The 18070-nt window shown below is 44.6% G+C and overlaps 1 protein-coding gene across 3 annotated transcripts in view; it reads right to left on the bottom strand.

Annotated features, from left to right (window-relative positions):
- The window catches only part of LOC110509310 (collagen alpha-1(V) chain), a 124661-nt gene that overhangs the window by 51602 nt on the left and 54989 nt on the right, over positions 1 to 18070 (bottom strand). For all 3 annotated transcript variants that reach the window (XM_036967664.2, XM_036967665.2, XM_036967666.2), the window contains exons 5-7: positions 5027 to 5158; positions 1399 to 1512; positions 717 to 1103 (exon numbers count right to left, since the gene is read on the bottom strand). In XM_036967664.2, the coding sequence (XP_036823559.2) occupies positions 717 to 1103; positions 1399 to 1512; positions 5027 to 5158 (633 nt within the window). The remainder of the gene's footprint in view (positions 1 to 716; positions 1104 to 1398; positions 1513 to 5026; positions 5159 to 18070) is intronic.

The raw sequence follows: 18070 nt of genomic DNA, 5'->3' as shown, positions 1-18070 counted from the left end.
GCATACCGTAGACTTTACCAGGGTTTCCCAAACTCAGTCCTGGGGCTCACCTTCAGTGCACACTTTGGTTGTTACTCTAGCACTACACAGATGATTCAAATAAACTACTCATTATCTGGCTTTGATTATTTGAATCATGAATAGTGCTCAGGGTAAAAAACAAAACGTGCAACCAATGCGGGCCCCAGGACCGATTTTTGGAAACCCTGTGGGGCCTATAACACTGATCAACCAAGCATGAACGTGAATATAAACCCAAGTAATATATTAAGCCATGTTTTGGAAATAAGATGACTTTCAGGAGGCATGGCCTGTTGGCAGTGTGGCTTTCAGATAGTTATTTTTGGCCACCAGTGAGAGTAAATGTCATTCATATTCACTGGCCATTACATATTCTAATATAACATGAATAACATTATTAGAATAAACATTAAAACAGTGGTAACTCTCCCAACATTGGGACATGCCTAGGCACTTGAGAAACTTATAGTCTTGGGAAAGCCTCAGAAACGCTACAAAAGTGTCAAAGCTCAACAGCCACTCCTCCAGTCTTCTGATCTGACCCAGCTCTGACCCAACCCAGCATCAATAACTCAACAGCCCAACTGAGTGACCCAACTGTCTGTGTCAAAATAACCCAACGTGTGTCCAGTATTTACACAAATTTGGTTGTTTTTAATCCAGCATTTTTTTTTGTGACGATAATGATAACTCACTGAGGTCCTGTTGCGTGTCATGGTGAATCCTCCACTAGTGGTGATGACCTTCTCAATCTCCGCCCCCGTGCCCAGGTCAACCTTTGACCCCAAGTCCAGCTCCACCCCTGCGCCCGTCCCCATGCTGCTACTGCTGATGGTGACCCTGTGAGCGACGTCGGGCAGGGCCGTGGACTCGTCGTAGTACGTCTCGTAGTTGCCGTAACCTTCCGTATCATAGTTGTCGTAACGGCTGGTATCCTCCCCAGCTCCAGCAGCAGCGGCAGCTTCAGCATTGGCGGTACTGGTCAACACTTTGCCCTCGGCTCCCTGACTGGCTGTCTCCCTTACTGATGACACCACCTCTTTGACGGAGGTGACGACACGGCCGCTCTCTGGCACGGACACCTGGAGAGAAGAACAACGCAATGTTAGGAGGAACCACTGTAGCTTATACAACTGGCATTAACAACAGCTTTTTTTAACGTCATCCATTTTCATTAACCTCAGTTTTAAACCATTGAGATAAAGGAAAACTTTTCAAATGGATATCTGGCCAAGAAAGCATACTCAGCTAGCATCAACAGCAATCATTAACAACAATCAATAAGTAATAAGAGAAGGGATGAGGATGGGGGGAGGGTATGAAGTCCCACAACCCACCATACTAAACTGGAGAGAGACGGGGGACAGAGGACAGTACCTTTACGTCTTCCGTGGCAGGTCCAGCTGCATCGTCTGTCTCAGTCTCAGAAGGCTTCCCATCCGTGTCCTCATAGTAAGGATACTCATAGTAATAGCTGTCCTCCTCTGTGTTCTATTCAATACAGGGAATTATGAAACGGTTAGTTCCGGCCAAGCAATCGGATTGGTCAAAAGTGTGTTCCTGCAGTGGTGCTATTGAGCACAACACCACGGCTAGCACAACACCACGGCTAGCACAACACCACGGCTAGCACAACACCACAGCTAGCAATAATACACAAGAGGGTGTGCGTTATGGCGACCCTGATCGGAAACCTTTCCAGGAATGTCAATCTGACCCATATTTGACCTCTCTCTCTCTCTCCTAAGCCTCAGCGGCCCTACTCTTCTGTGTTCATGCATGTCACTGATGGATAATAGATCACTTTTCCACTGGTGTCTAAATGAAGCCGTCCCAGATCTTAACAGGTCGAGGGCATGTTGCTGTGTACTTTGGGGTGTTTTCTAACCTCTGCATTTCTCTACTTTCCCAAAACACAACTCCCCCGAATTGCCCCACCCTGAACCTAGATACCGCTGCGGGTTGGGGGGTGAGCGGGTTGGAAGGTTCTAAGAGGGTACAATGGGGTGAGGTGGTACAAGGGAGATCAGGAGTGAAGGTGTTTAAGAAGGGCGGGTAGGCAGGAGTGGGGTTCACTTCCATTTTATGCAAGCTTACTTTACTTGTATATGGCGGTACAATGCACCGAATGATCGCATGCCATAAGCTCTCTGTCATAGAGCTCATCCTGATGATGTACTGAGAGGAGTGGTGGTCCTAGTTGCATCAGTGCCTCTCAGTTTATTTGGTCTGTGAGCTCTTCTCCATATGAGCCTTATTATTGCAATATGATTTGAAAATGTAACATTTTAAAGTTAATTCCCTGCAATTCTACACATTTTGCCATGGGCCGGATAATTTATTTTGCAATTTTATAACAACTGTCATGCAATTGTACTAATTTTGCCATGGGGCAGAGAGAAATGTCTGCAGTAATAAAGCAAATTTCATAAAATTCTACCCATATTGCCAGTTTAGATAACTGACTAGACTAATTTACCAATCAAAAAAATGTTAGCTGAAATGGCTAAGTGAATGACTGTCAGTTTCTGACAAAACCAACCAAATTTCAAACTTGCACCTTCTGTATTCTACTATTCTAACCCTCAACAGTAAGTTGAGACCCCGACTGAGTTCCCTAGTGTCCGGGGGCCCTAAGCGACCAGGTACAAGAGCTGTGATTGGGCACACTATGGTTCTGGTTCTCTCCCTGACTACTCCCCATCCATAAGAAAGGTGAGATCACCACTTCAACTGGAATGAGTCCATGGGCGTGGTTGGTTAGCTTCTTGAATGAATGTCCTTCTCCTCCAAAGGATCAAGCCTCACCACACCAAGGTTCGAACGCAGAGATGTTTAATAGAAAGGGGGCAGATACTGAAGAAGGACAATCTCCATTCAGCATAGCGCATGGAGATACAGGCCTAGGCAAGTACTCTGCCATTCCTGCATATTTTATCTACAATATCACTGCATAGCATATTCAACCCTGTTGGTTTCCCCAGCAGTCAGCACTTTCTCTCTGGCAAACTTCAGCGTTTTCCCCCTCAGCCATGCAGCTCTTTTTTCCTTTCCAGCAGTTTGTCCAACCGACACTACCTGATCCCTAATCAAAGAGCTGCTTATGGATAAAGGGATTAGGGTAAATCAGGGAATACCACGCCTCAGGGTATATGAAGGTGTTTGATAGAATGCACAGAACCTGGAGCTGGTTTAGAGCTTCATTGGTTAGCTTTTATATTATTGCTAAATCAGGTACTCGTCCTAAGGCCCTAAAGGGCAAGGCAACCGGAAACATGACCGAATACAAACAGTGTAGCTATTCCCTCCGCAAGGCAATCAAACAAGCTAAGTGGTCAGTAAAGGCACAAAGTAGAGTCGCAATTCAACGGCTCAGACACGAGAGGTATGTGGCAGGGTCTACAGTCAATCACGGATTACAAAAAGAAAACCAGCCTCGTCGCGGACCCCGATGTCTTGCTTCCAGACAAACTAAACAACTTCATTGCTCGCTTTGAGGACAACACAGTGCCACCGACACAGCCCGATACCAAAACCTGCGGACTCTCCTTCACCGCAGCCAACGTGAGTAAAACATTTAAACGTGTTAACCCTCGCAAGGCTGCCGGCCCAGACGGCATCACTAGCCGCGTCCTCAGAGCACGTGCAGACCAGCTGGCTGGTGTGTTTACGGACATATTCAATCAATCCCTATCCCAGTCTGCTGTTGCCACATTCTTCAGGAGGGCCACCATTGTTCCTGTTCCCAATGAAAGCGAAGGTAACAGAGCTAAACGACTATCGCCCCGTAGCACTCACTTCCGTCATCATGAAGTGCTTTGAGAGACTAGTCAAGAATCATATCACCTCCACCCTACCTGATACCCTAGTCCCACTCCAATTTGCTTACCGCCCCAATAGGTCCACAGATGACGCAATCACAACAACGCAACGGCCTACAGGGAGGATGTGAGGGCCCTCAGAGTGTGGTGTCAGGAAAATAACCTCTCACTCAACATCAACAAAGCAAAGGAGATGATCGTGGAATTCAGGAAACAGTAGAGGGAGCACCCCTCCTATCCACATGGGACAGTGGTGGAGAAGGTGGAAAGTTCCTCGGCGTACACATCACGGACAAACTGAATTGGTCCACCCACACAGACAGCGTGATGAAGAATTTCTTCAACCTCAGGAGGCTGAAGAAATTTGCCTTGTCACCAAAAACCATCACAAACTTTTACAGATGCACAATCGAGAGCATCCTGCCGAGCTGTATCACCGCCTGGTACGGTAACTGCTCCGCAGTTACCCGGAAGACTGAAAAACAACTTCTATCTCAAGGCCATCAGACTGTTAAACAGCCATCACTAACATTGAGTGGCTGCTGCCAACATACTGACTCAAAACTCAAGCCACTTTAATGATAAAAAATTGGATGTAATAAATATATCAAGTCACTTTAGACAATACCACTTTTTATAATGTTTACATACGCTACATTACTCATCTCATATGTATTTACTGTACCCTATAGCATCTACTGCATCTTGCCTATGCCGTTCGGCCATTTCTCATCCACATATTTATATGTACATATTCTTATTAATTCCTGTACACTTGTGTGTATAAGGTAGTTGTTGTGAAATTGTTAGATTACTTGTTAGATATTACTGCATGGTCGGAACTAGAAGCACAAGCACTTCGCTACACTCACATTAACATCTGCTAACCATGTGTATGTGGCCAATACTAATTTATTTGATTTGAAGGACCCACCCTGACCGATAGTTGCCCTTAACCTCTGTCTGTCAAAAAAAATGAGCACTTTATTAAAAAGTGTATCATCTTCTTGTTAAACCTCTCAAGCCGACACAGCAAGTAGGCTTCCACCTGAAGATAATGACCCTAAGACATGAGAAGAGAGAGACTCACCTGAAAGGAAGGATAGAGTATATAAAACAGACTCTAAACATACTGTAAACATGGATAGGAAACAGGATGGTGGAGAGTTGATGAAGTGACTCACGTATTCATCTGTGTTGGGGTCCTGTGCCTGGGGCTGCTCTGGGACAGGGACCTCACAGTCGGGGCTGTAGTGCTCGCAGTAATCATACGCAGCACGGTGATCGGCTACAATCATCAGCTGCTGGATGTCTCCCTGGAAACACACAGGAAAAAGGAAGTGAAAAGTGATGTTAAATTATTATTATTTTTAAATAAATAAATACACAAACCCCTAAAAAGACAGCGGTCAACCGTGAACTCAATGAAAATATGTATTGCAAAGCGTCCTGCAGGCTGAACATAGACTGCAAGAACTAGGTCAAGGATGATGTATATACTGTAAATGCTGGATAGCTGATGCTATGTATTGGCCACTGAGATGCTTTAAAGTCACCGGGTGGCCGTCCAAATCCCCATCTTCGTTCATGGCTTAGGAAAGGGCAAATTTAGCTACTGCAGGACACAACAGGTCACAAGCAGACCAAAAACATCATATTTTTTTGGACAATGACATTTTGTTTTAAATTGGATTTGATTGGTGTGATGCCAAATCCGAACAGGCCTCCCTTGGGGGGGGGGGGGGTGTTTTTCTGTGCCAGGAACACCCACAGTTTTTTTTTTATTATCTTTTTTTAATATATTTTTTATCAACGGCGACCAAATGCTTACTGGCATCAATCAACCAAGTGCTACGGCGGCAACATGTCATACTCTTTTTGTCCAGACAGCATCAGATACATGGGCTACACACACTGAGACAGAGGGGCGCCGTTTCCCTCGCTCAGATGATTTCTCCTGTCAGATAGATACAGCTAGCTGCGAATTATGAAAACAGAGAGACGAAAGATCAATTGTTTTTACGTTGGTCAAATTTTGGGGGAAGCTTGGCTCCCCTCTGCATCCATGAATACACACAACTGCGAAAGGAGTAGTGTGAGTGTGTTCCTTAATATATGCAGGGACATTTAAGTTGATCGATTGAAAAGATAAATTGGTACCAATGCAGTTGTCTTCTGTTTGGGAGTGACAGCCAATTTTGTGATTTATACAGTGTGTCTTACAATTGCATCATGTACCCTAAAAGGTACCGAACAGTACAATGTGAGATTATATGTGTACTTCTGACGGTACACTATGTGTATTGATCTTTTTGTAGCCCCGAGAACAATACCGTACCCTAACGTACCCTTTTTCTGACAGTGTATGGAGACAACATGGGCTGAACGGCTCTGGCACATATATCTAATGAACATGGTGGTTTACAGAGAGAGACGAAGGGTGAGAAAGAGAGAGCGAGCGGTTCAGCGGGATCACCAGGCTGCATAGGGAGTTGGGTGTGAGTGTTATACTATATGTTAAATCCTTGACAAGACTTGTACCTCAACTACACAGTACACTTCCCAAGCCAGCACTAACAACACGTATCAAGAAATCAACAAAGATGTTTTTTTGAACACTGCTCTAAACCACACGTAGTAACATTTCCTCACAAATGCCATCAAATCATGTTTTTAATCAACCCACAGTATGTACACATCCAAATATGTATGCATAGGCATGCCAACCTTTCAGTCTTTCATTAACTCCATCTGCCAGCTGTTTGAAATGACTGAAAAACACTTTTGTTTTTCCACGTCTGATTCTCCATGCATGAAGAATCTTTATTACTTACAGAGAGTATTTGTCACTTGTGGTGCAACCAACAACAGTTTGCAGAAAAGCATTCATCTGAAGGTCTCTAGCATTACTTTGCATATGCGTAGTGATTCTCTACATGCACAACACCACACAGTCCAATATTGTTTCCTGATGTCTTCTGGCTGGTGTCTGTCTTCCTGATGGATGAAAGGGAAATCAACTAGGACTCTGTCTTCCAGATGAAGTGCTCTGCTAAAGCCATTTACACACCATGGCTACTCCAGCATCACGCTCAAGGCTCTCAGGATCTCCAAGCCATTTACACACCATGGCTATTCCAGCATCACGCTCAAGGCTCTCAGGATCTCCAAGCTATTTACACACCATGGCTACTCCAGCATCACGCTCAAGGCTCTCAGGATCTCCAAGCCATTTGAGCTGTCCGGATGTTAATAGATGCATCATTTGAACCCATATCTTTTTTGTTGTTGTTGTCAATATTGGAACCGGAAGGTACCGATTTGAAGCAAAAACAGCCATCTGTAAGCTGTTAAGTGTTGATGATGGAAAACTGTTGGACCAAGTCAGGTTGGTTTCGCAGACCCTTATGGACTGAACTGGGATGTTGACCAAACTCATCCTGTGTCAGTGCTTAAGTTGTCAATCGGTCTGTCGGTCTGTCTCTACACTATCAGAAAAAAAGGGTTCGAAAAGGGTTCTTTGTATATGGTTCTACCAAGGGTTCTACCAATAATCTTTTTGACCTGAAGAACCATTTTTGGAAAACAGGGGTTCGTTGAAAGGCAAAGGGTTCTACCTAGAACCTTGACCATCCTGAGAACTGTTTTTTGAAGAAGGGGTTCTTTGATGAGCCATACATTGTATTTCCCAGAATGCTCTATTGCTGGGTGATTTTCAGAACTGTTTGTTTTAATATTTGTGTTTTTGCATGCACATTTATTGGTTGATACATTTTATGCTACACAAATATGCTACACTATACACCAAAGATAAAAGGGTTCTCAGTAGAACCCTTCATAGAGGGTTCTAGGTAGAACTCTTGGCAAAAGGTTCTACCTAGCACCAAAAAGGGGACAAACCGAAGAACCCTGTATGGTTCTACTTAGCAAGTGTAGAGTATAGAGTATCTTTGATTCACAGCTGCTCTAGAGTGAAAGTTTAAAATGGCTGCCCATTAGCTCAGCGAAAATGCAATAAAACTAAATTGAGACCATTCAGGGGGCGCCAGGGGGATGTGACTAGATGCTTCCCCATCTCCTGCTTCCTTCTCCCGTTTCTCTCCCCCAGGGTACCAGGGCCGGGCGGTGCCAGACCACACGTGGCGCGATCCTCAGTTCACCCAGACGGAACGCTTAGTCACACATTTTCAGACGCTGAGAACACAGCCGGGGCAATAAGAACACCACCACATAGAAAAACACAAACACACACAACACACACACAATACAATACACCCACGTCTCCATTCAGGTAATGAGGGAAACTGTGGCGTTTTACAATATTTCGTTGGGGAAAGCTGATGCGTGTGTTCGATTGTGCAGTGCTATGGACAACCAAAGCCCTTGAGGGAGGAGAGAGAAAGCTTGTCACCATCACTGTACTGAACCGTGCTGAACCATACTGTGCTCCCAGTTCCAGCTGGTGCTGAAGGTTCAACTCTAAGGTAATCAACAGAGGTCTACTGCCATAGGCCAGTAACCACCAGGCAAGACACAAGCCCAGGAAGTGAGCTTTGTTTAAACCCCATAGACAGTGGGAGAGAACGTAAAAAAGGAAGCGCGACACATCCATTGAGATTTACTGTCAGCGGAAAGATTCTAGCTAGGGTCACATTTTGTGCTTTATGCTTGTCTTTTAAAGCACAAAATGTTCCGTTGGTTGTGGCGTGTCCTGAATTCACAAAGTTACAATTCAGTCCAATGCAGTTAAAGATCAATTCTCCGACCTCACCAGAAGGAAACCAAAGATAATTTTAATCAAGTCATTTTAAAATACCATGTTCCCCTTGATAAAGACAAACTACACAGTAAAACATTTGTCACTTCTTGTTACTACTAAGCTGGTTTTGATTTCCCTTGTATGGGCCCGGGTTGGGATGTGTCCCAAATGGCAACCTATTCTCTATGTATTGATGCTGGATCTTAATTTGAGACAGTTTGCTACAAGCAGGAAAATAATCCTGCAGCAACAAGGAAATAATGAATGGAGATTTTTGGAGGGGTTACATACACAATTACATATACAATTTTCGTTACGCACAACAAAATGATGGTTCTAAGATAGAGGTTCTTTGGCTTGTAACCATAGCGGAACCCTTTTTGGTGCTATATACAACAGAACCCTTTTTTTTTTGAAGGTTCAATAAAGAACCAGAACCATGAGGTTCTAAATGGAACCTGTAAGGTGCTACAAAGAACCCTTTCCTACAGTTCAATAAAGAACGGGTTCTAAAAAAGGTTCTATATAGAACCAAAAAAAGGATTACAACCGTTTTTTTGATGGTTCTTTATAGAACCTTTGTGGAGAACGGTTCCATAAAGAACCCTTTTCAATCTGAAAGGATCTTTGTAGACCTTTCTGAAGAACCATACAGGTTTAAAACATATAATTTGGTCATCCATATTATATTGTTCAAATTCCATACAGTAAAGAAACATTGAGGAGCTGAAAGGGTTCTTTGAGTCATTATGGTGCAATAAAGAACCATCACCCTTCCCAAATAACCCTTGAGGAACTCTCATTTTTCAGTGTGTAGGGCAAAACAAGTCAGACATTTTCAAATCCTACATCTGTGGTGCACTGCTTTTGACCAGAGCACTATGAGCACATGTCAAAAAGTAGTGCACTACATCGAGAATAGGTTTCCATTTGGGACGCAAACCTTGGTCTCTTTATAACAGAAAGGCCCAGCCAAGTGTTGCTTAAACTGGCAGTACAAAGACTTCTGGTGGATGTCATTACTACACTCCCCAGGTGTACACTCATATTTTTCCTTATATCGCCTGCTGCCAAAAAGTTCATATTCAATGCAGACCAAATGTTTTCAATATATTCATTTCTATGGCCTTAACCAAGCCTTCATCAAACCACCATTGATCAATATGATGTTAGTGGGCCTTGGCATTAGCACTGCAGCTGAACTAATGGTGGGGATGTTCAATGGAGGCGTACTGTATGTATGGCTTTGCAGAGTCAGTAGTTGTGGATTCCTTCAGTGTACTATGAGAGGCCACTACTGTACACACACACACACACACACACACACACACACACACACACACACTGACACACTGACACACTGACACACACACACACTTTACCAGGCACACAAACAGCAATGGCTGTATTTCATAGCTCTGGCGGAACATTCAGAGACGCCCCAATTACAGGTCCTATTTCTGAGGGAATGGCGGGATCTGGGGGAACCGTTTCTTTCTGCTGAACTAAGCATCACATATCCCATCAGACTGGTGTTTAACAGAGCACATACAGACAATAACAGTACTACACACACACACACAAACACACACACACACACACACACACACACACACACACACACACACACACTGCCCTGTAGCCACCCTGTCAGCATCTCTGTGGGATACGGTGAAATACGATCTATACTCCCAGCCAGCCCTCAATGGAAAAACTGCTGCCTGTGTCCGTAAGTGATGGAGTAGCAGGACAAACACATCCAACGTGTTCAAGGTACGGCTGCAGGCCTGTGTATGTGAGAGGAGGGATGGAAGGAGAGCAAAAGTCAAAGTTACTAAAAAAGGGATCCAAATGAAAGACAAGATGATGTGTGTATATGGGCCTGTATCTGTAGTATCTCAAAATACAAGACTATATCAGTAGATCAAGCCATGCCCTGTACAGAATCCACCTTCCAGCCATTAACCAGTGCTGTTCCAGTTGTGCCCAGGTGGGGGCAGGAGAGGGTAGAACTGTATTCAACGTAATAAAGCATTTACAATGGGTTAGTAAATAGTTTATTCATCATTTATTGATCATTACTCCCACATTTGTAAATGCTAATAACCTAATTATGAACACATTTACCAACAACTTTTTAAAGTATTTAACAATGATTTATAAGATCATTCATAAGCTGTTTAATATAGGTCCTTATAAATCATTAAGTGTGGGCTATTAATAAATAATACATATTTTATGAATGTTTTGAGTGACCAGTGTAATTTCTCACAAAAAGATGGGCCATCCATCGGTATTGTATTCCAAAGCAGTCACACTGTTGAAATAGTGTGACGGTAACATCACAGCAGTGTTGAAGTGTACCTTCAGACACTCTATGCAGAGTAAAACAAAGTTCTTAGTCCAAAAATGCTAACAGAAGTGTTTGACTTACCAAAACCAAAGTGTGGATTGGAGTCACTCCTTAGAGCAGTTTAATCTCGGTTAACCAAGACAAAAATCTTGCGTGGCGATTCTTATTGGCTGATTCACATTTTGAAATGGAGGTCCAGGTTAAAAGTAAACTTTTTCTAAAGTGTTTTTCTCCTCGTGTGTCAGATTGTGGGCAGCAGGGCCAAGAGAGCAGGAGGCGGGGCCAAGAAAGCAGGAGGCGGGGCCAACAAAGCAGGAGGCGGGGCCAAGAGAGCAGGAGGCGGGGCCAAGAGAGCAGGGTAGGACAATGGGAGGTCTTGGTCCACCTCTGCCTACCTGGTTGCCCGTCCCACATCAAAGCTCTTCACAGCATGATCCAAATCATTATTTACATAGCAAACCCAGGGCTGCTGCCCGACATACCCAGACCTCCACCAACACCAACCCAGAGCCCAACGCCTGCCTGGGCATTCTTCAACCTGGCCACACCAACCAAGCAACACACTGCACAGGTCAGCTCACTGCACTGCAAGGGCTATAAATCAACACACACAGAGGGAGAAACGCACAGACGAAGGGACACACAAACACACATACTGTACAGTACACCAATGTGGAGACAAATGGGCACAGAAGCTGTAACAGCAACACACACACACACACACACACACACACACACACACACACACACACACACACACACACACACACACACACACACACACACACAGAGAGACACTGTCACAGTAATATACAAATCGTTAGAGTTGCATTTACCCACATACACCGTCAAATGCACCTTCAGGCCCCCCCACCACACACACACACACTTAAGACACACACACACACGTAAGACACACACACACACAGTTAAGACACACAAACATTTGTGACCATTTTCAGGAAACTACGTGTATGTCGCAAGTCATGACTTCACAGGAGAGCCAATTTAACGTACATTTTTTTTATCAAAATGCATTTTTAGGCAGAAAAGCCAACTGGAACATGTCAACTTTCATGTGCCTTAACAACTAACTTGTATGCCATATGTAAATACAAATACAATTGCTAAATTACGAGCATCGGTGGTTAAGCCACAGAAAAAGCTGTCAAGCCCTGACCTTAGTTATCTTTGTTTTCTTTATTATTTTGGTTAGGTCAGGGTGTGACGAGGGTGGTATGTGTGTTTTTGTCTTTTCTAGTTTTTTGGGGGGTTTTGGTATGTCTAGGTATATGTAGGTCTATGGTGGCCTGAATTGGTTCCCAATCAGAGGCAGCTGTTTATCGTTGTCTCTGATTGGGGATCCTATTTAGGTTGTACATTTCCCATTTTGGTTTGGTGGGTAATTGTCTGTGTAGTTGCATGTCAGCACTCGTTGTATTAGCGTCACGGTCGTTTTTGTTATTTGGTTAGTTTGTTTAGTGTTCTTCGTTAATTAGTCTTGTAACTATGACGAACGTGACAAAAGCCAACAGCCTTCCCACTAGCCATGATTGGCTGAGATAATGAGTCGGCTGGACATGCCGAGAGAGGAGTTTGGATTGGTCTGCCATATTCAGTTGAAGTCGGATGTTTACCTTAGCCAAATACATTTAAACTCAGTTTTTCATAATTCCTTTAATCCAAATAAAACTTCCCTGTCTTAGGTCAGCTAGGATCACCACTTTATTTTAAGAATGTGAAATGTCAGAATAATAGTAGAGAGAATTATTTATTTCAGGCTTTATTTCTTTCATCACATTCCCAGTGGGTCAGAAGTTTACATACACTCAATTAGTATTTGGTAGCATCGTCTTTAAATTGTTTAACTTGGGTCAAACATTTTGTGTAGCCTCCCACAAGCTTCCCACAATAAGTTGGGTGAATTTTGGCCCATTCCTCCTAACAGAGCTGGTGTAACTGTGTCAGGTTTGTAGGCCTCCTTGCTCGCACATGCTTTTTCAGTTCTTCCCACAAATTTTCTATGGGATTGTGGTCAGGGCTTTGTGATGGCCACTCCAATACCTTGACTTTATTGTTCTTAAACCATTTTGCCACAACTTTGGAAGTATGCTTGGGGTCATTGTCCATTTGGAAGACCCAAGCTTTAACTTCCTGACTGATGTCTTGAGATGTTGCTTCAATATTTCCACAGAATTTTGCCACCTCATGATGCCATCTATTTTGTGAAGTGCACCAATCCCTCCTGCAGCAAAGCACCCGCACAACGTGATGCTGCCACCCCCGTGCTTCACGGTTGGGATGGTGTTCTTCGGCTTGCAAGTCCCCCCCCTTTTTCCTCCAAACATAACAATGGTCATTATGGCCAAACAGTTCTATTTTTGTTTCATCAGACCAGAGGTAATTTCTCCAAAAAGTACGATCTTTGTCCCATGTGCAGTTGCAACCGTAGTCTGGCTTTTTTATGGCGGTTTTGGAACAGTGGCTTCTTCCTTGCTGAAAGGCCTTTCAGGTTATGTCGATATAGGACTCGTTTTACTGTGGATATAGATACTTTTGTACCTGTTTCCTCCAGCATCTTCACAATGTCCTTTGCTCTTGTTCTGGGATTTATTTGCACTTTTCGCACCAAAGTACGTTCATCTCTAGGAGACAGAATGCGTCTCCTTCCTGAGCGTTATGATGGCTGAGTGGTCGCATGGTGTTTATACTTGCGTACTATTGCTTGTACAGATGAAAGTGGTACCTTCAGGCGTTTGGAAATTGATCCCAGGGATGAACCAGAGTTGTGGAGATCTACAATATTTTTTCTGAGGTCTTGGCTGATTTCTTTTGATTTTCCCATGATGTCAAGCAAAGAGGCACTGAGTTTGAAGGTAGTCCTTGAAATACATCCACAGGTACACCTCCAATTGACTCAAATGATGTCAATTAACCTATCAGATATTTCTAAAGCCATGACATCATTTTCTGGAATTTTACAAGCTGTTTAAAGGCACAGTCAACTTAACTTACTGGCTCGTTAGCTAACATTACGTGACGTGTGTGATCTTACACGTTGTTTACCTAGCTAGGTTAATTGTTTACCTAGCTAGCTACTTGTCTTAAGCTAAAGTGTACAACACCGGTTGAATATGGCCGGTGTCAGTAAACGTCAGCAAAAAAGAGTAATGAAATGAGATGGGTGGGGCTAAAGCTTAAGAGGGTGTGAACGATGCTAAATGGGTGTCGACAAAGATACCAAAACATTCATAGGCCGTTTTCTAAAAAGTGAGTTTACAAGTTTATCAACTTCCAAAGCATAATTACTTTCCCATTGTTCCTTAAACATGCAGTGTATGATATACCATTTTGTAGCTCTGAGTCTCTACTTGTACCCAATGTAAAAACAATTATAATAATTCAAATGTTGCTACAAAAGACCGAATCCAGGTGGTGAGTCACATTTATACACATACACAGTATCCCCTCCAGACAGTGGCTGGTTCTCAGAGCTCAGTGAAGCTACCGAAAGCCACAGATGGGTATATCACCTCACTTATCCACAAGACCCCCTCTCACCCTCCCCACACCCCCTCCCTAACTGCCTCACCCCCTTCTGCTCCTGTCGTGCTTCTGGATACGCTTTGGGTCCTCTCTCTCCTCCCCCTCTCCTCTTTGGGTACCATCCACTCCCTTCCGCCACTCTTTCTCTACCCTTTCTCCTCCCCCCTCCCCTTTTCTTGGGAGAGAGTCACCTCCACTGCACAGGATTATGGATGGATTTTTTCCAGTCCGCCTCTCTGACTATGACGTTGGCCAGGAGCACTGGGGGAAGGTGGTGCAGAGGTGCACATTGGGAATGTTTGGCTTGGCCATTTGCTGAAAGCCGCAAAATAAGTGCTGAGGGCACACTTCTACTTGTGGGCCTGCTCCGATCATTAAGGGGGTTGAGAGAGGGGGTTGAGGGAGGGGGTGAGGGGGGTTGAGTTGAAACCCAGACATCTGCCATGAATTAAGGAAATTCTCCCGGTGATCCAGGGGAGAAACTTGTCTGTCTGGGGCTAGACGACTGAACTGTGTTAAACTCAATATAAGATCATATAATAACTCATTAAGAGCTAGCAGCTAGTGTGTTCTCTACAGACTAGTTCTAATGACCTTTACCATCTCAGCCACCATCACTGTGGTCTTTGGTCCTGCTCTACAGACTAGTTCTAATGACCTTTACCATCTCAGCCACCATCACTGTGGTCTTTGGTCCTGCTCTACAGACTAGTTCTAATGACCTTTACCATCTCAGCCACCATCACTGTGGTCTTTGGTCCTGCTCTACAGACTAGTTCTAATGACCTTTACCATCTCAGCCACCATCACTGTGGTCTTTGGTCCTCCTCTACAGACTAGTTCTAATGACCTTTACCATCTCAGCCACCATCACTGTGGTCTTTGGTCCTCCTCTACAGACTAGTTCTAATGACCTTTACCATCTCAGCCACCATCACTGTGGTCTTTGGTCCTGCTCTACAGACTAGTTCTAATGACCTTTACCATCTCTGCCACCATCACTGTGGTTTTTGGTCCTGCTCTACAGACTAGTTCTAATGACCTTTACCATCTCAGCCACCATCACTGTGGTCTTTGGTCCTGCTCTACAGACTAGTTCTAATGACCTTGGTGAGCGATGCCATTTGACATCCGTTTAGGTGGCTAACTGTTTCAAAGCACAAGAAGAAAATAAACTTTTACAGGTATTTTTTTTTACAAGTTCCTGAAAGTAAAACAAAGTTAGCCAACATGTCAGCTACAGTTAAGAGTTATGACTTCAGCTTCACGACTGAGAGTCCGCTGTTACAGTGGCTCTGCTATAAGGGCTAGCAATAGAGAAACAATCAAACGGGAGCCTCGTGGAGCCCTGATGGAGCCCTGGTTACATCACCGATCCCCACACTGCAGGACATAGAAAAAGGAGTTCAAAGTCTGGGCATCTGCACCTGTGTGAGGAACTCCTAACTGACCCCACTGGAAAAAGGGATGGGGTGAGTTGCATGCACACCAAGTGGAATAACATATGTATGTTGTATAGTTCATTTCATGTCGCTTGTTGACCTTCGGGACGAGAACCGGAGCCGGACCATCTATCACTGACAAATCTTCTTGATAGGAATTCTGCTAACTCACCTGTCAGTTGTCAGTCTCTGTAGAGGGAGTACCTGGAACTGCAATTACCTTGATCCCCACATCTCTATTTCTATCTGTGTTTTGTTTACCTGACGAGAGGCTATGAAATGCAGGACGGGCAAAAAGAAAGTGAAGAATGTGAAAAAGAGGAAACAGGACATGGGAAACTCCTTATAGCTCTGTAATAATCTGAAATGAATCCTCTTAACGAGCATCATGGGTTCCTGTGGTTTACTGCTTTTTCCTGGCTCACAGCACTGCTGCCACAGGAGCCCTACACCTCACCCCTGTCTGTCCCTGGCCCTACCCCATTCACTTCACCTGTCTCCCTCACAGGAGCCCTATACCTCACCCTTGTCTGTCCCTGGCCCTACCCCATTCACTTCACCTGTCTCCCTCACAGGAGTCCTATACCTCACCCTTGTCTGTCCCTGTTTATACCTCCATCCCCCTACTGTCTCACCCCAACCCTAACCCTTGTTTCTACCTTCCTGCTGCCTCTGTTGACTCCTTTGTGCCGCCATACCTGCAGCCTACCTCTCCTTCTACCTCCGCCCTCCCCTGTCTTTCCCTCAACCCTCCCTCTATCTTTACTGACCCCTTGTCTTTTCCTCTCCTCTCCTCTCCTCTCCTGCTCTACCTCCCCCTTAGTACTCCTCCCCCTGTCCAGCCACCCCCATCCTGGGACAACCTATCAGCAGCACCATGGAAACCTCTGGATGATGTCACGCAATATGGCCACCATTCAAAGGCTGACATCAGTGTAGAGACCTCCCCCTACCTCCCCCTTAGTACTCCTCACTCTTTCCAGGTCCTGGACCAAAAACCCATCACATTCTTACCTATAGTGGCTAGCCCTCTCTTTCTCCACCTCGGTCTCTCTTGACCTCTGTATCCTGGTCTCACTCTCCTTTTCTCTCACTCTCTCTCTGCACCTCTGTGTCTCTCTTTCTCTCTATCATTCTCTCCGTCACCCTCCCCTTTTCTATATCTCTGTATTCATTCTCTTTGTCTATATTGCCCTTTTTCTCGAGGATCAATATGTTACTTATTGCCAAAATAGACAGTTGTTGAGAGAGTAAACGGTTCCCCATTAGTTCTGACTGAACTTTCACAAAGTATAACTTCCAAACGAGAAAATCCCTAAATCACCATCAGACACAGACAAATTCAATTTGTGTCTGCCAACAGAGTCCTGTGCCAGAGGCAATGGATACCCAGACATTGCCCCATCCATCCTTCCACCCCTCTCTCCCTCAGTTTCTCTCTCCTTCTCTCTCTTCCTCTGCCCACATCTTTTCCACCCTCTTCTGTCCTCTCCTTCTTTCTGCCCCCCCCCCCAACCTTTTCTCTCTTTTCTCACTCTTATCTCCACCTCTCTCAACGTCCCTCCCTCCCTCCTTCCTCCCCTACCTCACTACCTGTCTATGTCCCAGTACCGTAGAGAAGACCGAGAGCTTACAGGCTGGATCACATCTGTCCTGTCTGTATTGGCTCTCTCTCTCTCGCTCCTCTGTGGCCACAGCCATTCATTTCACATAATGTTGTTTCCTGTCTACCTGCCTGGCTGCCAGGGGATGGGCCTTATTGTCCCAGGTTTATCTTGGCACAGACAATGGGAAACGACAGCGTGTAAGATCAGGGAACACGGTCTGCCGACGCCCGCTAAGAGTGTCTCTTTCTCTCTCACGCACACAGACACACAAGTGCACACACACACAAACATGCATAAAACAGACACACGCACGTGCACACGCAAATTACAAAAAATGAATTCTGGTGAATTACTCTTCCTGCCGAGCGAATGATAATTGCATAAAGGTTGAATAAATATAACACGGCCACGACTACAGTACTCTATAACTAGAGAGCCAGATACTGCATCACACTGGCGCTGTAAACGATGTCCTGCAATGTCATCGTAAACAGTACAACTAGCAAACCCATAGTACTACT

The sequence above is a fragment of the Oncorhynchus mykiss genome, chromosome 29, assembly GCF_057628025.1.
Source record: "Oncorhynchus mykiss isolate SJ-2025 chromosome 29, ASM5762802v1, whole genome shotgun sequence".
Classification (NCBI taxonomy): domain Eukaryota; kingdom Metazoa; phylum Chordata; class Actinopteri; order Salmoniformes; family Salmonidae; genus Oncorhynchus; species Oncorhynchus mykiss.
This window is presented reverse-complemented; position numbering and strand designations above follow the sequence as displayed.